This window comes from Macrobrachium nipponense, chromosome 30 (assembly GCF_015104395.2).
Source record: "Macrobrachium nipponense isolate FS-2020 chromosome 30, ASM1510439v2, whole genome shotgun sequence".
Taxonomy (NCBI): Eukaryota; Metazoa; Arthropoda; class Malacostraca; order Decapoda; family Palaemonidae; genus Macrobrachium; species Macrobrachium nipponense.
This window is the reverse complement of record NC_087218.1, coordinates 30,749,690-30,774,666: the sequence shown is the minus strand read 5'-3', so window position 1 is coordinate 30,774,666 and position 24,977 is coordinate 30,749,690. Positions and strand designations below refer to the sequence as shown.

The 24,977-nt window shown below is 38.5% G+C and overlaps 1 protein-coding gene across 1 annotated transcript in view; it reads right to left on the bottom strand.

Moving 5' to 3' along the window:
* LOC135202401 (E3 ubiquitin-protein ligase SMURF1-like) overlaps positions 1-24,977 on the bottom strand; it is a 160,411-nt gene that overhangs the window by 101,781 nt on the left and 33,653 nt on the right. Inside the window, exon 2 of the mRNA XM_064231792.1 lies at positions 10,258-10,296. Coding sequence (XP_064087862.1) covers positions 10,258-10,296 — 39 coding nt within the window. The remainder of the gene's footprint in view (positions 1-10,257; positions 10,297-24,977) is intronic.

Here is a 24,977-nt window from a genome sequence, read left to right as displayed (position 1 = left end):
TAATAATAATAATTAAATAAAAAAAGATACAAAAAGAAGAACAGAGACCAGTAAAAGAAATTACAGAATTCCTTTAACGAACTTAAGAAACATTCACAGTAAAACTGGAGGCATTAAAGCTGCTCTGTAACTATTTATCCGGTACATGTAACAGTGTGGCACTATTGAGCCCAATTTACCGGTAAAAAAAAATGCAGTAATAAAAACAATAAGAAATTTATTCATGAGCCAACGCAGCTTGCTTCCTCTTTCTTCAGCTTTGCCTTCGCCAGCTCCTTGTTAAAGGGGTCTGCCCTGTCTTCCAATGCCGTCTACTCTCTCTCTCTCTCTCTCTCTCTCTCTCTCTCTCTCTCTCTCTCTCTCTCTCTCTCTCTCTGTGTGTGTGTGTAAACTTCCTAAGGCACAGCAAGACGTTCCCCAATAAATAACAAACTTTCTATCCCCTCTGGCTTGCTGACGAAAATTCGAGTGAACGTTATGATTACGATAGTGAAAGTCTCTCTCTCTCTCTCTCTCTCTCTCTCTCTCTCTCTCTCTCTCTCTCTCTCTCTCTGGTGCCATTTCATTAACCGTTTTAAAAGTCAGTAACTTTCCTACTACCTAAGCTAATTCTGAGTACTTAAGAAACGGCACTCTTCCTTTTAATCAAATTTCTCTCTCTCTCTCTCTCTCTCTCTCTCTCTCTCTCTCGTTTAGTAAACTTTCCTTCTACCTCAAGACAATTCTGATTATTCATTACCCTTTCCCTTCCTAAATGCAACTCGCTCTTTCTGGTAGAGACAGAAATGAAATCATGCGTCAAGTCCTTAATTTTTTCTGACCCAAAGAACGTTTTGTTTCCCCGAATCATTCGACTTCACAATCCCCTTCTCCTTATCCTTATCATCCTCCTCTTTATCCTTATCCTCTTCCTCCCTCTAACCTCGGAAACAAAAGCCTAGAAGAGGTGAAACAATAGGATACTTCGAAAGATTACATTATCAAAGCAAGATGAGACGATTTGCCTGCAATCCCCCCCCCCCCCCCCCCCCCCCCTCCCCTCACTATAGAGAGAGAGAGAGAGAGAGAGAGAGAGAGAGAGAGAGAGAGAGAGAGAGAGAGGTCCAATGAATCTAACATTACGTAAACTCTACAATGACTACGATAAGATGAGGGAGTTGTTCGTCCCGAAATTCCTAACCTTTGTTCATTTACAATTTGTGCAAAGGAGAATCACTTCATAAAACTCGTCCATTACTCCTTCATAATCGCCTCCAAACCTCTCTTTCTACGAAGGGGACCACTAAGTAAAAATATAAAAACTTGACCTCTAATTAAGTACGTGACCTTGCTAAGGGGATCAATTTGCTGTGAGAAAACATTGTGGTTATTAAAATGACATTCGTATCTGTTAAAAAGTGACCTGTAGATTCTATAAGAGTATAATGGGGAATAAAACCCTAAGCTAAAAGCCAAGCGCTGGGACCTACGAGGCCATTCAACGCTGAAAGGGAAATCGAGAGTAAAAAGTCTTAAAAATGTGTAACAGGAGAAAAACCTTGTAGCTACACAATGAAACAATCGTCAGGCGAGGGTTGAGGAAAGTGATGTGGCAGGAGGATACTATGAACGGAGGTACAGCAAAAGGAATGACAGGAGATTGCAGCTAGGGGACCGAGGTGACGCTGCAAAGATGTGGATTCTATATATTTCTCTTTATTATTAGTCATCATATTGACTCTGGATAAATTCGGGCAAGATGTTCTTTCCCGCCTCATTCTTCCTCATGGCCTCCGTAGCCAAATTCTTCATGAGATGCAACATTGCAATCTCTCGAGTTTCGCCTCATGTGTCAAGTTTTTCTCAGAGCTTTGCACCGAGAGAAACCTTGACTAAAGCCTCTTTCCAAAGGAATTCCCACGACAGTAACCACACTGTCAGTCAATGAATTAAAGTTTGATTGTACTAACTTGCGCAAATAAGTCATAGCCCCTTTTCTGTGGGGCTCAGGCACCCATAACTTGATTCGTCATGGCGAACGATCACACACTAAGTATATTCAAGGATTCAAATTTAACGTCACCTGACTAGATGAAATCTTACCCATCATTTTATCTTATTTGTGACACAGCATTACTTTATCTTCGAAGGCACAATGCGGCTTTTTATACTATTTTGGCTACGTTCAAACGTTTCTTTTTATTATTATTATTATTATTATTATTATTATTATTATTTTATTATTATATTAATAAAGAAGAAGAAGAAGAAGAAGAAGAAGAAGAAGAAGAAAGATTCGACATAAATGATCAAAGACAACACAAATCCTTGGAATGCCGGCTACAGGAAACGGATGCCTCCCGCAGGATATGCGTGGTCAGGCCGCCCTTCTGCCACCGCGGCGAACATCCTTCGAAGGACAAAAAGACCTCCAAGCCTCGAAAAAGCCCACAGGGGAATACAGCAACAGCGGAGATTGGAGGAGGAGGAGGAGGAGGAGGAGAGCTAAAAAGACGTTAAAGATTTAAAAGGTTTCTTTAAAATTAGCTCAGACACACTGTGACTGTCGGACAATTTGAACTGAACTGAAACAATGGATCGTTGCATAATCAATAATCGCCTAAATTTACGAGATATTTGCCGACCATCCGATATTTACGCATTCAAAAAAATAAAATCCCTTTACCAAAGCATCATCTGCAAAGACAGAGCAACTACTGCTAAAACATAACTTGACAAGACATCCACTTCCTTTAAACACTGGAGAAGAATGCACTGAATTTAGGCCAAAGGTCAAGCACCTGGGACCTATGAGGTCATTCTGCGCCGAAACGGAAATTAACAGTAGGAGGGTTTGAAAGGCGTAACAGGAGGAAAACCTCGCCCTATGAAACAATTGTAAGAGAGGGTGGAAAGTCTGATGGGAGAAAGAAAATATGAACAAAGGTACAATAAAAAGCAATGAAGGAGGTTGCAGCTACGGGACGAAGGGGGACTGCAAAACCAAAACGGTCGAGAAACAGGGGAGCTGCTGACCATGGCGTAAAAAAAAAAAAAAAAAAAAATCTCTCGGTGGCCGTGGGGGGGGAGGACGTAGGTGTTTTTGCATTTTGTGAATGCTATCAACCACTACTGCCACAAGCCTTGGCAGTGGATGTACTACAAAGTTGCGCAAGCAAAATATGCTAATGCTCCGTTCACAGAAAGGCGATGACTATATAGATGCCAAGGTTCCACCTCGTCGGTGTTCGGCTAGATCTGATGGTCCTTAATTAGCATAAAAGATATATAGATAGCTTAGTAGATAGATAGATAGATTTACTGGCGACAATTACAATTAATTTCATAATTACGAAAGTTCAAGATTACAATATTTCACATCTTACAAATGATAATTTTTTGGTACAGATAATATCAAAATTTCATACAGAACGACTTTGGAACACTGGGAAGCACTCAGAAAATAACAAATTATATTTATACCATACATTCATTCATTCATTCATACATACAATATCTCTCTCTCTCTCTCTCTCTCTCTCTCTATATATATATATATATATATATATATATCTATATATATATATATATATATATATAGATATATATATATATTATATATTATAATGATAATTAAGGAGGAATATAACATTTATATTATATATTATATATTATCTATATCATATATACATATATATATATATATATATATATATATATATAATATATATATAAATATTATAAATATATCTATTCTCTATCTAATAATTGTATATATATATATATCATAATATCTATATAATATATATATATAATCTATGATATATACAAAGACCAAGAGGGGGAGAGAGATAGAGAGAGAGGAGGAGAGAGAAGAGAGCGAGGAGAATTTCTCATTTCACAACCTTCCCCAAGTTGGTCTCGGGTAAGGTGCTGGACATGAATATTAATCTGACAATATATTAACAGAATTCCAACGAGTTCAAATATTACTTTTATAGAAGACTGTGCAACGAACTGTTCACCTCCCTCACACGATGGCAAGATGAGATATAAAAGAGATTTTCAACCATATCTAAATCCATTATAAATATAATTCAACAAAAACCCCTAACAAATACACTACACTTGCTGTGACGGAAAATTTCTTTTCGAAATGCAGTTATTGAAGAAAAACTCCTTTCAAAATGTAAAGCTATGAAGGAAACTTTTCTTTTCAAATGCAAAGTAATGAATGAAAAATTCCTTTTAAACGCAAAAGATTTCAAAACAACAACAACAACAACAAAGAAGTTTTTCCTGAAAAAAGGCCCTTTATAACTGCACGTTTCAATAGAAAAAAAAAATCTTTCACAAAGCGAAAACATTATTTCTGTCTACATTTTTTCTCTTCAAATCGCCTCCCTTCACAAAAATTCTGTAACTGTCTCAGGTCTGGCATCTCTAAGGTAAACGAATTAAAAGAAAAATAAAATAATAATTATATCATATCAAACACATAACTACGGGTTAGTTTCACCTGAATTTATCCCAAATATATGAAATAATATAAAAGCTACCGCTTGAACAGGATTCCCCTTCACAGATGGAAGGGTCTTGCCTGCATTGTAATGACACACACACACACACACACACCTCCCTTCATTCCTTTCACTTAGTCGAGGAATGGGGCTCTCTCTCTCTCTCTCTCTCTCTCTCTCTGTGAGAACATGAAAATCTCCAGTCACCGGGAAAGTACTATTTGGCATTTGTAAAGAACAATTCTCTCTCTCTCTCTCTCTCTCTCTCTCTCTCTCTCTCTCTCTCAATCTCACACAAACAGTGTGTTTTGCAGAAAAATAAAATAAAAAAAAAAAGACCAGTTGAAAATGAAAGCGATTTTCCATCAATGGCACCAAATTAGTTTTGAAAAATGATAAAATTCTATTCTTAGAAAATCAAGTATTATACTTCCTGTTACGGGGAAGCAAGCGGGAACGACCACAAGGCGCCAGGATCTCGTTGCGACATTTGATTCCTAAGGTTGCTTGCTTGCTTGCAAAATCTGGGCATGGCGAAGGACTCACCTCATTCAATGCCCCGGGCAACACTTTTTTACTCACACCAGTCTTGCCTTGGTGGGAAGAATTTTCTGAGATTTCCCATTTAGTGATGTTAAAAACGAGTTTCCTTTGGGGGAGGGGGTTACCAAACAATAATCTGGACTAAATTATTTTTTTATTATTTGGTTTATTTTACTGGGGTTGAGCACTAACAGGGCTAACAATTAATACTTCAAAGGCACGCGTGTATGTGTGTGTGTATGCAAATAAATTCTTCTGTTGAAACAAGATACGTCTCAAGTATAATAGACCCATTAAAAAACACTGGTTTAAAGTTATCACGTAGTACATGACATAAGCATATAGTTACACTGGCGAAATATATAGTATGAGATATGCCCTTAGGTGATGCCGTTCTGTTAATTGTCTTAATCCGCTTCATCGTTGCCTTAGGGAAGATATTGTCTATATGGTCAGAGTCCCAGGCTCAACCATTTCATGCTCTTGTGTTATCAGTGAAAATTCTACCATATAACATTTGTATTGACAGATGCTCTTGTATAAAATTCAGGATGAGTTCCAATCCATGGTGTGGTTCGTCTTATTTATTGATGAAAAAGTACCAAACTATGTTGTCCATATTTAACTGAGTGCTTATGTTGAATTATTCTTTCAGAGAGATTTTCCTGTGAATCCATAGTAGGACTTATCACGATCCATACAGGGGATTTCATAAACTCCTAAATCTTTAGAAACTGGTTTCTGCTAAACATTAATTAAGGATTTCCCCAGTGTATTTGGATAAGTGAAGATGAAAGGGTTGGGTTGGCCTAAGATTTGTGTGATCTCTCGTAAATTATCCACACAAGGGATTGTGACTTTGTGTATTTTTTCCTTTTCTTTGTTTTCTGTGGGTTTGTAAAAAAAAAAAAAAAAAAAAAAAAAAATGCTCTTTGCTTTATGTACGCCTTTTTCTATTATGTGATTGGGGTATTTTAACAAGAGAGTTGATTTCGGATTGTTTCAAGTTCTTTGTTAAGAATATCTCGGGAGCAAATTCCCAGGCCTCTAAGAAATAAGTTACTTGCTATGCCGAGTTTAACTGAAATGTCATGATAGCTGTGAAAATATATGTATGAAAGTGAGGATGTCGCATTCCTGAAAAGTGAATTTCTAGTTGTTATTAGTTCAGATGATTACAACATCTAAAAAGGATATCTGGTTATTGTTTTCCCATTCTACTAAATTTTATGCTTGGGACCAAGGAATTTTATTTTTGTAAAAGACGTCAAAATCATCCCACTTGCTTTTCCAGTATGTTAAGATGTCATCTAAATAACGAAGCCAAATCATATCTGCAGGTTTGTTTCGAAATATTCCATATATAAGTTTGCTAACACAGGACTGAGCGGACTCCTCATAAAATTCAGTTGAAGTATGGGGAGTCCGCTCAGTCCTTTCTTGACGATGAGGGCTGTTTGCCCTAGAAAGCTTGTAACTTTTCCTGAATAAATATCTCCGCTTGATACCATCCAGTTTCAATGAGGTCCTGTTACTTATTGTATTAATGCACAGAACAACTGCGTGACAAGAGGTATATAAATATATATTTAGATATGTACAGATACATATAGTTATTTGGGTCCCTTCAATGGTAGCTCATCTAAAATACACTAAACCCATCGTTCATTAACTGATCTCAGGACCAGTATTAGGTTGAATGTTCCTCCTCCTCCTCCTCCTCCTCCTCCCTCCTCTCTCCTCCTCCTCTCCTCCTCCTCCTCCTCCTCCTCCCACCACAACACACAAACTCACCTTTCCGAGTACAAATGTTACCTTCTGATCGGGTTCGTGGTTCTCCAGAACGAGTTGGGATTACTGTGCTTGAGCTCACGTCTCCCACAGTCACAGCAAGTCATGCAAGCAACGTTTGTTAAGAAAAAAAAAAGTTGCTCGCACGATATCTGAAAATTTGTTTGAAGGAGACGCGACTCCCCAGCCAGAAGCACGAATAGAAGCGGAAGGAAGGAGAGGAAGAGGAGGAAGAGAGAGAGAGAGAGGAGAGAGAGAGAGAGAGACTATTCATGAAATGGTTGAGCAAAGAAATACAACGGCTTCAGACAATTTTCTTCGGGCTTGTTCAATTTTCTAAAAATTTTCCATGCGATTGCACTCGAGATAAGGTCGTCCAAAACGAAAAGTGACTAAGTTAATCTCAAATGAATTCAGACATCATAACCTATTCATCGTCGAGACTTACAACACTATACCCATGTTCCACAGAGGTAGCTTCACATACCCAAAAACCTCATCGCTGGTGGACGGGGCATTGGCAATCCCAGCAGAGAGGACAATAGAATCAACGAGTCTGCCCATTAGCTTATAGCCCTCAAGGGATTGCGACAGACGTCTCAAACATTCTTCTTAAGGAGTAAGGAGGAAAAAAAAAAAAAAAAAATTCCATACACTCCATCGTCAGAAGAATAAAGACCGAGACTTCTGTCGCATAATTCTGATTCCAAAGTAGGTTGCAAAAGGAGGAAAATTTACATAAAATATGGGTGACGATCCTATTATTATTATTATTATTATTATTATTATTATTATTATTATTTATTATTATTATTATATTATTATTATTATATTATTATATTATTATTATTATTATTTATTATTATTATTATTATCATCATCCAGATGAACCCTTATCATATCGATCAAGCTCCACAGGAGCCAATGACTTGCAATTTTAAGCTTCCAGAGAATAGGGTGTTCATCTGAAAGATATAACAGAAGGTAATGAGAAATACAGAATGAAGAAATCACTCATGAAAAGAAAAAATAAATCGACAATTAATAAATAAATATAAAATATAAGTCAATTATCGAAATGACATTGGAGATTGTCATTTACCGTAAGGAGGATGAGTATTTCTGGGAGTAATTAACAAAAGAGTGGAACTGACATCCAAGAAGGATGGAGTAATCGGTCCCAGAGGTGAGGACGACACTACTGGGCATCTGTCAGGAGATGGGTTTCGCCTCAGGCGTCTATAAACGAGAGGAACAATCAACCAACTGCTTCATTGAACCATTTAAGAGGTCGAACAGTGAACCAATGACACTTAACTATGATTGGTGTCATTGGCTGAATGATGAACATTCAACCAACTGCACCAATTGTTTGTTATAAGGACGACCATTCAGCCAATGACATCAGTCATAAGGCCTGTCAGTGAACCATTAACAACAAACATAAGGACGAACACTCAACCTACCACACTAATTATATGGACGAACACTCAAACGATCACACCAGTCATATGGATGAATATTCAACCAATCGTACCAGTTATACGGACGAACACTCAATCAATGACACCAAGTATAAGGACGAACATTCAAGCATTGGCACCAGTTAGCAAGAATGTCAACAAAACCATCCAAGGTTTCACTGAAACAAACAGGATTGACAGTTACCCAAAACAATGGAACCAATCAAGAGCGAACTGTCAATAACTGGCACCTACCAAGATGATGAATAGTCCACCAAAGGCATCAGTTATGAGGACGCCGAACAACCACTACTAATCAGCGGCACTAAAATAAGAGTGTCAGCGTCCAACACATGGCACCAATGAAGAGGTCAAACAGGTTCGTATTATTTCGTCCGATATTTTTAACCGGTCAAGTACGATCCGTCAGGAGAATCGATACAAGCACCACCCATCTTTTAGGACAATTATTAAACTGAGAAGAGAGTACATCCTTCAAGAAAAAAAGCTATCAAAAACGATAGAACAACAGACCAATGGATATTACGACAAGTATTTAGCAGACATGCTACTTAGACAATCGGATATTATACCAGGGGATCAAGACAAGGGATATCAACCCCGAGGAACAATGGCTCTTAAGACATGGGATATTAAAACAAGGGATGTCAAGACAAGGGATATCAACCCCGGAAGGAAGGACCCTCATCTACCCGAAGGGGAAGAAACTGAAAATTCAAGCATGAGAGCAAGTGGAAAGCGACGGTGCATTCAAATGACCGACATTACACTCCGGCAAAACTACAAATTGTTGGATCACTAGACCTTACAACGTGCTCATAATCCATGATCTGCTTCCCATACGTAATACTGTACATTTTTTCCTGTTCTGTATATTCGACAAAAACTTGTCTTTTATTTCACTGTCATTTTTTCTGGTTATTCGTCAAAACTTTCGTCTTTTTATCACGGCTGCTGAAGGCATCAACGAAGCCAGAAGGCGATTATTCTGTCCGTCAGGCTTCCTGTGATACCGCCAGGTACGACGATATTAAGGTCACATTGCACTTCAGGTCCACCGGACCTTGCCATGACAGGAATAATATTCTCATGACTGAGCATCAGCATTCAGCATTCCCAATGGTTTATTATAACGAACTCTTTCTCGTCGCAGAAATAACTTCCGCTTGCTGCTGTTTAGGAATCGGAATAAACAACTTTGGCACATGGCCAAGGGCTGGGACCTACGAGGTTCATTCAGCGCTAAGAATGATGTTGAAACAATGGTTAGGAAAGGGTGGCAAGTAAGATGGAAGAAAGAAAATTTGAACGGAGGTACAGTAAGAGGAACGAAAGGGGTTGCAGCGATCCTGCAAAGAACCTTATCAAGTAATGCTTATCAAGCAATGCCTAGAGTGCACCACGTGAGGCGCACTGGCGGCACTACAACACTACGGAACCTCTAGTAAAACTCCTCTGCATCGTTGAGGCCCTAGTCTAGAGGTCCACAACAAGCCTTGTTCACTTCCACGCGTCTAAAGAGAGAGAGAGAGAGAGAGAGAGAGAGAGAGAGAGAGAGAGAGAGAGGGGAGTCTTCCTGACATTCCTAACAATTCAGCTCAAGTTTAAGTGAGGCGGCGCTAATGCATAACGCCAATGTCTTCGTTCTCTTATGGCTTATATTGATCATTTACGTTTGTTTATACATTACTCGAGCTATTTGTCATTATTTCTTGTTCATCATGTTCTTTATTTGAACATCTGTTCCAAGGAACCTTTCAAGTTAATTCCACTTCACGATAACTACAGTACTCTTGAAAATAACGAAAGAAGAATAATACTCTTACAAGCCTACAGGAGAGTTTATGCGGGAGTTGCAATGTCTTGAAAACTAGAGACTTCGAAAACCAAAACGACTGATTCCAAGTCACCAGACTCAGTAGGCCGATGGTCATACTTACGAAAAAAATCCTTCTTGGACAGATTCTTCGCGCCCAAAACTGTAAAGAGAGAAAAACATTTTATTAATAAAAATGTCATCACAACATTCCTTGACTTGTGAAGTTTTAATAAGCAACAGAAATAATATAAATAACCAGAAAAAATAATATCAATTATCAGCAATCTATCAACAGCAGGCTACAGCTTGAATTGCACTCAGTGCTGCTGCCACATCTGACTAAAATGAGCGGGAATGAAACGAACATTAAAAAAACGCATAACAATTTGCACATAAGAACCACCAAAATGAGACCCAGCTATAATTTAGTTTCCATTTTTATTTTAACTGCATTATCGACACACAATCACATATCGCGCTCATAAACAATATAAAAAAATCATCTTATAACCCTAAATACGAACGCATGAATGTAAGAAAATAATAAAGATTATTTCAACAACAAATAGTTTGTCAAGTGTAGAATTCCTAACACGAATTGTAAACACAACCCCAAGTTACATTACAGAAATTTGGCCATACAACTCATCAACAGAATTATTCACTAATATATCATTAAAAAAGTCCCTCGTAATAGCCACAATGCCCTCTTAGCTTCTCGACTTCTTTGCTCTTTTTTGGATACGCTAGTCACTGCAAAGGCTCGAGATCCAACTTCAAAGAAATATGAAAGAAATCATGATGTCCGGTGGCGGGAAACGAACCCGCGATACCATAACCACGACGAGGTTACCGTCGTGAACACCTTGCCAACCTGACCTCGTCGTAATTTTGCTATCCCAGGTTCGTTTCCCGCTACCGGACATCATGATTTCTTTCATATTTCTTTGAAGTTGGATCTCGAGGCTTGGTATCCAAAAAAGTATCCAAAAAAAGCAAAGAAGTCGAGAAGTTAAGAGGGCATTGTGGCCGTTACATTTACATATGTATCTGGTAAATATGACCTGTAGATTCTACACACACACACACACACACACACACCACACACATATATATATATATATTATATATCTTATTAATATATATATCCATATCTATATATATATATGTATAATGTAATATAGAATTATATATATATATATTTAGAGAGAGAGAGAGAGAGAGAGAGAGAGAGAGAGAGAGAGAGAGAGAGAGCATATGTTAACGATAAGGGTAATGTCCCGTTCAGTATGAGCACTGACGTCACCAAAAGAGGTTAGTGTCTATGTAAATGTAAATGCGCCCATGGTAAGATCACACAAGAGCTAGATCACTCAACACTTAAAAGTTCATGTGAAAGAGAGAGAGAGAGAGAGAGAGAGAGAGTCTTTGTAACAAGAGGGACAGTCAGTGCCACTGTGTCTATGTGCGTGAGGAAGGAACAGGAGAGAGAGAGAGAGAGAGAGAGAGAGAGAGAAATTCACTGAATAAGTAAACCTCAATCTCCTATCTCTAGCATTTATAAAATAACGAAGATAATGAGAAGTCATACGTTGGTAAGATATTATCCCAAAACCTTGACTTGACTACAGAAACTAAAAACTGCCAGTTTAAATTGGTCGACTGATTGACTTTTCGTTACTAAAACTGGCGTCACAATATCTAGGTTACTGACACATCTCGTTTCTAAAGGTCAGTGTATAGAGTATTTTTTATAAAAATAGCTCAGCCATTTTTTAGCCTTTTCAAATAAACATCAATAAAGCAAAAATGCACACAAACACACATAATATATATATATGATATATATATATATATATATATATATATATATATATATATATATATAGTATATATATCATTTATAATATATACAATTAGTATATATATATAATTAAATATATATATAATATCTATATATATATGTAATACGTATATATATATATATTTGTCTATATATATATATATATATATATATATATATAATACACACACATAATATATATAAATATATACTTTTTTCATAGTCCAGCCATTTTTCTAGTCCTTTTCAAGTCTACATCAACAAAACAAGAAAATGAAAGCAACAACAACTACAGTACAACCAGACAACTAGATCACCATCATCTACTGAGGATACTACAATCCTCTGCTTACGAGCCCAGCAGTAGACAGCTGTCATCAAGGCGCCCCACCCCCTCCCTTTCTCCCCCGTTGTACACCACCTCCTCCTTAAATCCCCTCCACCCATGTGCCTACTCGACTTCATATTCTACCCTCCTCCCCCTCTTCCACACATTCCTCTCTCCTTCTCCCCCCCACGCCCTCTCCCGATAGTCAAGTTACCTCAACCATGCTCCAGCGGATAGGTCATGAGAGACGCCACCAAAGACCCACACACGCGCTCTATACATCTGGGGGGTGAGTAGAAAGCTCCGAGCACTCATTAAGCAGACTGACGATAGTGGCATTGCCTACAGATACATACTAAATGATATTTTAAGTTATATAATACTTCAAGTCCTCAGGGCAACCATTCGACATTAGTGAGTCTTTCAAAACTAGTCCGTTTAGCTCAAATGAGAGAAAAAGGTTCTTCGCTACATAAGATTCTTTTGAATTAAGTCATTATGATGGGCACAGGACAAGTGAAATGGCCGAAGCCAATTTGTTTTGGAAATTTACGCTACTGTGAATGAAAGAACGAGAACTAGTCTAAGTTATTCTGAGAGAGAGAGAGGAGAGAGAGAGAGGAGAGAGAGAGAGAGAGAGAGAGAGAGATTCTTAAACACTTGTCATAGCATCAAAACATTGAACTATCTAATCTAGATAAGGATAGACTTAAGAATCTAACTAAATGAGAGAGAGAGAGAGAGAGAGAGGATTCCTAAACATTTGTCAGCTTCAAAACATTTAACTATTTCATCTAGATAAGAATAAATTTAAGAATCTAACTAAACGAGAGAGAGAGAGAGAGAGAGAGAGCGCATCCACTGGCACAATATGGATGGAGACATCATCATCACGATGCCAATTACTCGTAATAACAGCCTATTTGATCTGATATTGAGGCTATACAGAGCTGTTCCTTTATTTCTTTTTTTTTTTCTTATCTCGAGACCTTTCACAGGTGTTACTGCCTTGTATTATACGTATATGAATTTGTTCGTTCCTGGTTCACATTTGTAGTATTTGTTTGACCCAGACTTAGAAAACAGTGTTTTGATTATGTTATCTCGCAGATTTCCCAACCCATCCTTCCTTCAGGTGGATGGAACTCTGCTCAGTGAATCAAACTCTATTCTAGGTGTAACTTTTGACTCGAATCAAAATTTTGAGAAACATCTAATGAAAGTTTCAGCAAATGCTGCACGAAAGTTACGTACTTTTCTTAAGGCCTCATATATTTCTAACAATGATAAAATCAAAGCAACCTGTCTTTTGTGGTTCCTTCACTCGAATACTGTTCTCCGGTGTGGATGTCTGCTTCTGCCAGAGAGATTTACTCGTTTAGATAGAGTGGCTCGTGGTGGTGGTGGTTTCCGTTCCCTAACAATAGCAGTTATGACTGGACCTTCGACGGGTTGTCTCTTCTTTGTCACTTTTTCACAAGTTGTACTTCAACTGAGATCTGTCACATACACAACTGATCCCTGGTCCCCTTCACCAGCCTAAAGCAACAAAATTCGCTGAACAGCAGCACCAGCGAGCAGTAAATGTGCCTCGCTGTCAAACTTCCCAGTTCCAGAGGTCCTTTATTCCCTCACATCGTTGGACTTTGCAACAGCTTCCCAAGGGATGCCGTGCAATTGCAACTTCACTATTCAAGCACTACCTTAATACTATTCTCCTTACATTTTTCTTTATTAAAAGCAGGATCTCATCTTTTTGTAATTCCAATTGCCTTCTCTTAGTTCTTCCTAATGAACACCATATTCTTTGGAAGCTTGAATTTCGAGTCAGTGGTCTCTTTGGGCTTGCTCCATAGGAACAGGTTCATCTTCTGAATTGTGTGAGTGTGTGTGTACAAAAACACACACATACAAAAGAAAATAGGGAAGAAACGGCGTCAGGCAGAAACAAAGGGAAAATAAGCCAAGCACAAAAGAGAAAGAGAGAAAGAGAGAGAGGAGAGACGAGAGAGAGAGAGAGAGAGAGGATGCGTTTTACGGTAAAAGCCGCAAGGAGGCAAACTCCCCAGGATCCCTTGTGAGTCACGGGAGTCAATAAATTCCCACAATGTGAGTCAAATATGAGTCAGGTTACAGAGAGAGAGAGAGAGAGAGAGAGAGAGAGAGAGAGAGAGAGAGAGAGAGAGAATTTCCTAGTCATCTGTCAAACTTATATATACATCAACTATCTATACAAGAATAAACTTAAGAATCTAATTAAATGTTTGAGAGAGAGAGAGAGAGAGAGAGAGAGAGAGAGAGAGAGAGAGAGAGAGAGAGAGAGAGAGAGAGGGGGGGGAATTCCCCCGACGAGAGAGAGATCCCCCCAGGGACAGAACGCAGTCCAAAACGACGCCTTGAGAAAGGAAGAGAAACTATCGAGATCACAAGAACAAAGATTTAGTTCGTTTGTTAGTTCGTTCTAGATTGAGCTGGTCTTATGTCAGCACGGACTCCTGTTCCTGGGGCACCCTTAGCAAGAAAATTGGAACGAATCAAGGCGGTTTCCAATTCAATAACATTTGCAATCAATCAATAATAAATAAAAGACAAAATGACGAATCCTTAAAACAGTTACAAGTCGTTGAACGTGAAAAAAAACATTTTTTTGACAGATGGTCTCAAGTTATGTGAGCCATGATACAATTGGAGTGTTGGTTTTAGAGCCTTCAGATAGTTACGGCCCTTAGACTAGTGATTCCCAAACTTTATACTTTCAAGGAACCCCTGAAACAATTTATCATATCCTAGGGAACCTTTATTTACAGACTCTCTCTCTCTCTCTCTCTCTCTCTCTCTCTCTCTCTCTCTCTCTCTCTCTCTCCTCTATCCATATATATTATATATTATATATATATAAATATATATATATATATATATATATATATATATATATATATATATATATATATATATATTTATATAAAATGGCAGGGGACAAGAGACACGTATAGAGGAACATGAACAACCTTCTAATTTCATGCACAAAATAATGCCATAGAGACACGCCTTTGATAACGACCACAGACAACACTGGAGTTGGGCAAATATTATGCATAAGAATAACAACGTTAACACAAGACGTTTAGTTGAGGCACCGCCCTGAACATAGGGGATTCTTTAAAAGGAAATAAGTCGTTTGTTAACGAGGACCAGATTGTTCATTTCTATATATTATAAAGAACTTTGTGAAAAGTTTCAATGTCAGAACAGGCTCTTGTTTTTCCTTCATCCGATGCTCCCGTTGCCTCGCTCTCTTCGAAACCATTCAAGCGGACGACGGAATGCACGCACAAGCACAGCTACCGGTGAGAAGATCTAGCAGATTGGCCACGAGAAACATAAACAGAAGAGAGACAGTCACCAAGTTGGGCAATTGGTCATTGTTATCCGCTGTCTGGCCCGTTGGAGAAATCAAGCGTCGCGGTCATCCACTCTTCCAGCTCTCAAGACGAGAGTTCACTTATTAACTTTATGTACCGAAGTTTTTAATTGGACTGAAGACGACGCCAGCACAGGGATCGAAAGCTACTGTAGCGCCTTTATAAAAAAAATAATTACAATCCACTGCTGAATGTTATTGTGGACCTTTAATTAATAATTCAATGACCCCTATAGGCTTGTTCCATATGAATAGGGTTACTAATCTACTGAATAATAATAATAGTACTAAAAAGCAACAAGAACGCTATTCAGAAACGCAGTGGCGAGGCAAATAATTTCAGACTCTGTCCTTCCCTTATCATAGGACGTGAACAACTAGGTTAAGTACAGATTAGTGACTCATGGCTCTCGTCATCAAAGCCTCATTGTCCATAGCACAGGGCAATTCCACCACGGAACGTCTCCACGCGTCAATTTTGCAAAGGAATACAATTCAAAGAATAGATGATTCATATTTCTTAACTGAGATGGTGTTGATTTGACAAATCATCATTCACATATTTATTTATGTCTGCGAAAATTTTAATAACTCCCAATTAACTTCTTCGCAACGACATATACGCAGACAAAACATGCTAAAAACATCGCTAATACGCACAACTCAAAGAGCAGAACCAGTACTGGCCTTAGACAACAGTACTGGTATAAGGCCGGCTTCACCAGACAACAGTAATGGTATAAGGCCAGCTTCATCAGAAAACAGTACTGAGGTATAAGGCTAGCTTCATCAGACAACAGTACTGCTATAAAGCCAGCTTCATCAGACAACAGCACTGGTATAAGGCTAGTTTCATCAGACAACAGAACTGGTATAAGGCTAGCTTCATCAGACAACTACTGGTAGAAGGCTAGCTTCATCAGAAAGCAGTACCGTTAATAGGCTAGCTTCATCAGACAACAGTACTGGTATATAAGGCTAGCTTCATCAGACAATAGTACTGGTATATAAGGCTAGCTTCATCAGACAACAACAACGGCCTTGTGACCAGAATTCCTTTTGGTCCAAAATATGCGCCTGTGCCTGTATCTCCCTATCACATTGACTGAACTTTCAAAATTTTCCCTGGTTATCCCATAACACCAATATTCCAAGGTTAGAAATCATATAATGAAAAAGGGCTAGTGTTGACATAAGGCCCACATTAATCTAGCAACTTGAGATTTGTCCTTGAGGAATGGATAAGTTCAATGAAAATGACCGCTGTTTGTAGAGAGCGAATACAGAATTTATGCCAAAGGCCAAGCGCTGGGGCTTATCAGGTCATTCAGCCCTGAAACGGAAATTGACAGTAAAAAGGTTTGAAAGGTGGAACAGGAGGAAACCTCCAGCTGCGCTATGAAACAATAATGTCAGGAGAAGGTTGAGGAAAGTAAGATGAATTGAGATAATATGAACGTAGGTACAGAAAAAGGAATGAAAGGGGTTGCAGCTAGGGGCCCAAGGGACGTAGCAAAAAAAAAAAAAAAAAATTAATGCCTACATTGCACCGCATGAGGTGCACTGACGGCACTACTCCCTTACGGGAGCCACTGTTTACATTCCAGTGTCATAGGATACCAATACCATAGTTACTAGTTTTCCTTGTCATGATAAAGTATTTTGCATTGTATAACATATAAAAACCTATCGTTTCATGTCTGCGGGTGTGATCTATATATATATATATATATATATATATATATATATATATATATATATATATATATAGATATATATATATACATTCATATTACTATATATACATATATACTATAATCTATATATATATATATATATATATATATATATGTGTGTGTGTGTGTGTGTGTGTGTGTGTGTGTGTGTGTGTGTATTAACATAATCCTGATATGGTCACGTTCTTGCAAACACAGAAAAGGTTTTTTCACAATCCAGTTAGGAGACAGACAAAAGCGACAAACAAAAGATCGGCGTGTAAACAAGATGCCTAAAACGGCGGGTGAATAAGAGGAGAAGGGAGAACAGCGGGCATCAGCTGAAACAACAAGAGGACACAACAAGCAGACAACAGAGCCATCCACTATGGCCCCAGGGCCACTCAAATCACACCTCCTTCCCCAGCGGAATTTAACCGCCAGGTTTTACGACGGTCCGACTAATGGTTCTTCCTTGGTATGGTTCTCAATAAGGAACAGGTCGGTTACGAACTGGTGGCTGTTACGGAAACATACATATATAAGGAGAGATGAATCTTCAAACTTTAACTTAATTTTCAATAGACTCCGCTGTCATCGTGTTATATCCCGTCGTCTACTTACGCTTGGCAACACTTAGGCTTATCTGCAATGTTCACATTTCACCATTTTCAATATAACTTTCATTTCCCAGTAAATTTATTTTCATACGCTGCTAGGTCGGATATGCAGACTTAATTACCAAAGGAAAAACTGAAAACGTTTGAGCGAAAGGCAGAACTTTTTCCACTTTTATCGCTCATGAAAGCTTCGATCGAAGGTACCCAAAAACGTTCAGTACTGTTGAGAGACTCCCGTCATACTTTACCGATGGGCTGTTAATCATTCTCCTCCAGAATTGCTAAAACGATTAAGTGAGCAGAAAAAATCTCAACATGGCTTCATAAAAATCTACATTACGATGAAGTATTTTAAGGACAATGAACTCCAATCCAGTTATCTTGAAGAGTTTCCTGACAAAAGTAAATATATATATATATATATATATATATATATATATATATATAATATTATATATATATATATATATATATAACATATTTATGATTAAAAAGCCAACAGTCATTCGAATAATTCAAATTCAAATTTCAAACTCAAAGCTTCATTGATATGAATACTATTGGTAAACAAACAAACAAATATAAGATTGTAAGTATTGGTAAAATAACTAACTGATATAATCAGCCAATGCACAAATAATCTAAAACGTCTTTCAGTTGTACATTATTTACGATACATGCGTTACAAACACACACACACACACACACACACACACACAGATAAACTTGAGTATTTCTACTACATTTGCATATATGGAATGAAATATAGAATTTAGGCGATGGGCCAAGCAATGGGACCTAAGAGGTCATTCGGCGCCGGAAAGAAGCTGACAATAAGAAGTCTGAAGGTGCAAGAGGAGGAAAACCTCTCAGTTGCGCTCTGTAAAATTCATCAAGAGAGGGTTGAGGAAAGGGAGATAGACCAGAATACGAACGGAGGTACATAAAAAGGAATGAAATGTGTTCCCGTTAGGAGCTGAAGGGGCGCTGCAAAGAACCTTCAGTAATGCCTACAGTGCACCACAGTGAGGTGCACTGACGACAATAACCCCCTATGGGAGTTTGAATATATATAATGTTGCGAAAACTCAGCGACCGTCGTACGCACGACTATTACGATAATGCTCAAACTGAGCTTCAATTAACCACAGTAAACACCTGTACAACCACTCCCCACCTCCCCCCCCCCCCCCCAACCTCCTCTGCTGAATCTTATAAAGGCTTCTTTTGTCTGAATGGAAATCCAGCAGCATCCTCTTAATTCTAACCAGGATGAATATTTCTTTGGCAAACAATTTCAATAGGCCGGATTTTCTTTGACAAGCATTTCAATGGGAGAGGACTTTCTGAAAGAAACACCCCCCCCCCTCTCTCTCTCTCTCCTCTTCCTCTCTCCTTCCAAATCCCTCTCTCTCCCTCTTCCCTCATCCTCTCACGTCTTCGTTGCTCTGGTTCGATCTCTCTCCTCTTGGGTGCGCTGGGGGGGGGGTTCCGGGATAACCAGGGGCTTATTCATCAATCTAGGGGACGGAAGACGGAGGCTGCACTGGAAGATGAGCCCTAAGGAAAGAGGGAATAAGGGTATAAATTCCTTCCAGGTTTTAGGATTAGTTATTATTACCCACCTCTTACCAAAAAATCCTATCCTCATTTACGGCCCGGCCACCCACCCCCCAAAAGAAATCCCCCAAATTCCAGTTAAATGAACGAACTACATCACTTGTCATTTCATTTCCCCTTTAAAAGTGGGAGAACCGGAGCAATCAAAAATAGAAAAAAATTAAAATAAAAAAATAAGCAATGCATCAAATCCTGCTCCCAATGTATTTAGTTTCCCTGAAAGAAATAAAATTACATTAACATTTCGCCCTTCTTAACACGATATTTACAGCGAATGGAAACTAAAAATGACATAAACCACCACAAAAATAGTTATCAATACGATATTCAAGTACACAAAAACAACACTGAAGTCATTATTAATATAAACTCATGAAACCCCAAATCTCATTCTCTTTTTCAAGAACCCAACGAAGAAATCTATAGCAGAGAAAACTAAAGGGGAAAGATTCCCGAAAATCTCCCCAAAACTACATTGTTTGGGCAGGGCTCAATCTTTGGCTAAATTCCTTACAAATCTCCCCTTGTATACCGACCGTCAGCGACGACACCGTCCGGCGGCCGCAGGAGAAGCAGCTATAATCCCTAACTTTCGGCGCTTGGAGGGTGTCAAGGTGCTGTCCCTGAACTAATGAGTGTGACAAGGAACAAGTCGATTTAACGCCCCATACAACCCCCCCCCCAAGCCCCCCCCCCTCTCTCTCTCTCTCTCTCGCCTCATCGTCTCTCTCTCTGCTTTCGTCTCTCTCTCTCTACACCACGGAAAATCTCTCTCTCTCCACTCCACGGAAAACTTAAGTTTCTTTCTATGGAAGGGTTACGCTCTGTCTCTGTCTCTCTATGGAAGACTTACTACTTTCTCTCTACGGATAGCCAATTTAGCAGATGACCGCAAACTACATGCTGCTTGGGAATGTCATAGTAAATAGTGTAGAGCAATAAGAAGACCTTGGAGACATTATTCCTAAGGACTTAAAATCTCCAAACCAGTGCATAAAAGGTGAAAAGATGACACTCATACTAGTGAGATACATAAAGGGGCAGTTCAAACAGATACAAAGAAACGGTACTGCAGCTCTGCACATTAAAATAGTTAGACCTCATCTTGAATATGCAGTACAGTTTTGGTCACCAACACAGACTAGGAGGGGTATAAGCAAGAGCCACAAAGTTATTTCCATCCTTCAGGCAAATAGGTTACCAAAGACGACTGACTAGGGAGCCTGAACCTGGATGACTCGGAAAACATGACGACTGTGAGGACTAATAGAAACATTCAAAATACCGAAAGACACAACAAAAAAGTGAACAGTAACCTCTTCACATTCCAAGAAAACCAGACAAGAAATAATGAATGGAAACTAGAACTGAAGAGATACAACATATCCCATTGTGGGAACTTCTTTACATACAAGATATGTAACACATGGAATAAACTGCCACCAGAAGTTGTAAACAGCAAAAGTGTGGAAGAGTTTAAAAGAAAGCTAGAAAAGACCTTTGGGAAACTGTGAATGAACTGTAAAACCTGCTCCTAGAGATAAGTGAGCACACGATTTCTCCTAGGATGGACTAAAGTCTTTCAGACACCCTAATCCTTGTAACTCACTCTCTCTCACTCTCTCTCTCTCTCTCTCTCTCTCACATCCCACTCCAACCTCCCCCATTCAATCCACGAGAGATTCGCAAAAACGACCCTTAAACGCCTCTCGAATAAGCGCCCGACAGAGACCGCCTATGGCGCCTCACAGCAGCACCTGAGAGTGAATTCTGCTACATTGTAAATGGTAATGGCCACTTACTAAGAGGATACAAACGCTTTTGTATACCCACTCGGTCAGGCATTTACGTCTGCGCTTATATAAAATAAAACCATTTTGGAGAGAGAGAGAGAGAGAGAGAGAGAGAGAGAGAGAGAGAGAGATAAAGATGCAGTGATTTACGAGAGAGAGAGGCCGAGAGAGAGAGAGAGAGAGGGGGGGGGGGTACAAAAGGGTGGGTTTTCGTAATGTCGGATGCCTGAACAAACCTTTAAGGGAGTTAGAAAGAGGGACTCTTTAGACTTGGCTTAATACTATATCACGAAATCACGTCCTTGAGACATTATTCCGGTGAACGAATTTCCTTGGATAAAATAGGTACTCAAGGTCAAGAATTACATTATTACCGCTAGAAAACCAACTTCTCAGAATTCTCCGTCATTCGGCATTAAATTAATCGTCTAATGTTTGTGTTGTGGGAAAATGGCAAGTATTGCGGCGTGAGAACTGCCGGAGAATTTAGGTAACAGAGAACAGATCCTCGTAAGGGACTAGTGCCGTCAGTGCACCCAGTTGGTGCACTGTACGCATTACTTAGGCTCTTTGCCGAGTCCCATCGGCCACTAAATGCAACCTCTTCCATTCCTTTTACTGTACCTACGTTTATATCGTTTCAAGATTGCACCTACGAGGTTTCCTGCTGTTACACCTACAGCACATTCTTACTGCCCATTTCCCTTTCAACGCTGTGTGACCTCATAGGTCCCAGTGCCTTTAGTTTAATTTCTACATTCCAATTTGAAAGAACTGACGGCCCAATAGTGCTACTGAAAAGCAGGACGTCATTTTGGAGTCAGCTAAATCCTTTCCTTATGCTATGAATTTTGAGTATTAAAGAGTGATTTTCTTATTAGAAATTATGGTAATTCTGGAATCTCTCTCTCTCTCTCTCTCTCTCTCTCTCTCTCTCTCTCTCTCTCTCTCTCTATAGGGCTTTGAAATTTTCCTCAAATTAATTTCGGGGTATACCAAAACATGGATGCCATCAACAGAAAGAACAAGCAAAGTAAAATAACAGAAATTCTATGATAGTGAAAGAAGTACTACCTCCACTACTCCTCTTTGGTGCGTTTCAGGTACAATACGAGGCTTTCGGCGTCACTGGCAAGCAGGGGACAAAGCCAGAAAGGCTACAGCAGTTCAGTGTACAGATTCTAACGTTAGGGATGGAAATATGTTTATAACTAGACATGCTGAAGTTTTTGCTGGCCATCTTGTTTTATACACAGACATATATATGCGTGTGTGTATATATATACGCATTTATAATCTATACACTATATATATACATATATATGTGTTTATGTATGTGTATATATATTATAGTATATTATATACACAAACTCTTTCTCGAACGTTAAAAATTTTAAAAGATAGACCCTCTGAGTCAACGTTATATATATATATATATATAATATATATATATATATATATATATATATATATATATATATATATATATATATATATATTTAACACACATAAGGGCCGGAGCTGGAGCTCAGAGAAGATATATCCCGAAGGAAGTAGTAGGGAAAGGCATCCTCATCTTTTACAAGTTTATTCAAATGCCGACGTTTCGAGACGAATTCCCAACAAGTCCGCATTTTCAAGGCTAAAAACAAAACGTATCTAAAATTTGCGAACATTAATAATCACTTTGATTTAATTTATATTAAAAATGTAATGGCAACAGCTCACAATAAAGTAAAAAGTTAAAATTCAACGGTGCCTTCAAAGGCAAACAAATTACAAGTACACTGCACTAAAATCTTGAAAATACCTACCTATACAAAAGAAAGAGTAAGACTAACAAAAATAAGTAAAAACAGAGTGAGGCAAACCAGCTGCCCCAAACTAAGCTATGAATAATTTTACAGAGGACGTTTGGGTGTTTAACGACGGTACGGTCTTTTTGATAATTATAGATTCTAAAATAGTCAAGACAGAAAAATCCTTGCTGTCAATATAGGTTTTACATGTTTTTGAATGATTACGTATATTGGATTGTTCCGGATTCGATAACCTACTACCTGTTCTATGGCTTATGCCCCTGTGGAATCTAATCGAACCTTCAACAGCCTCTTCGTGCATCCCACGTATGTCCCGTGATCACATCTCGGGCAAGTGTATTTTTATACGACGCTGGACGAAAGCAGAGGACTGAGTCGGTCTTTGACTCTAAAGGACGCTGCAAAGAACCTCAAATAATGCCTACAGTGAATCACAAGAGGTGCACTGACGACTTTACCAACCGCCCCCCCCCCCCCCCCAATGAAAATAAACATTAACAACACAATGATTAACTGAAGTGTTCATTTCACAGACTTGGATAAACCCACAGTAGGTGTTTTCTTTCAGGTAATAAAATAATATAATAATAATAATAATAATAATAATAATAATATAATATAATAATAATAATAATAATAATAATAATAATAATAATAATAATAATAATAATGGAGAAACAAATACACAGTTATGTAAAAGTACATATATTTAAATTGATAAGGGGAACCGAACAGATTCCCGAAAGCAATCCCTATAGTTTTAAATTTAAATATATGTACATTTACATAATTGTAGATTCGTTTCTCCATTTGAAGTGTCGTGCTACTATGAGGATTTTTTAATAATAATAGAGCGGAAATGTCTAGCCCGTGTTCACTGACAGCGAACGGACGGATGCCGCTTCGAAACGAACGGAAATGGCAGAATACCACTGAGCATGAAATCAGGAGAAAATCATTTATAGAGCTGGCGAGTGTTTGCAAAATTTCCAGCGTCAAGCTCCTCTGTTCACAATATCACCACCAATATTGTTCTCTTCATCAAGTAGTAGGAATTCTTAGTAACCTATTGAGCACATCCGATTTTGATTATCTGTCTACGCAAACTTTCTCTGTCCACACAATCGCCGTTAAAATTTTTCTCGGTATGAAAGCATTAGTCAGAGAAATGAGTATTACTGTTCCCTTCCTAACCCTACTGTATATTTGCTCTAGTTATCAATCTCTATGTACACATAAATTAGATGCTTTTTAATAACTGAATAAAGTAGAAAATAGAATCAAGACCAAAGGCCAAGCGCTGGAACCCATTTGGTCATTCATTGCTGAAACGGAAATGAAGAGTAGAAAGGTAATGTAAGTGTAAGGGCGGGAGACTGACTCGCAGTTGTACTATGAATCAATTGTTAGGGAAGGGTTGAGGAAAGTAAGATTGAAGAAAGAGAATATGAACGGAGATAAAGTGCAAGGACCAAAGGGACCCTGTAACGAACCTTAATGCCTACAGTGCACTGTGTGAGGTGCACCGAGGCACTACTCCCTACGAGGTTATATAACAATGATAGTCCTAAACCATTACTAACTCTCAGCTTTATTTACTATAAAATTCCGCAATTACGCACCTAATATCTATGTGCCAGTCCAATATTCTTAACATTAGGCCACTGTGTTTCTATACAAA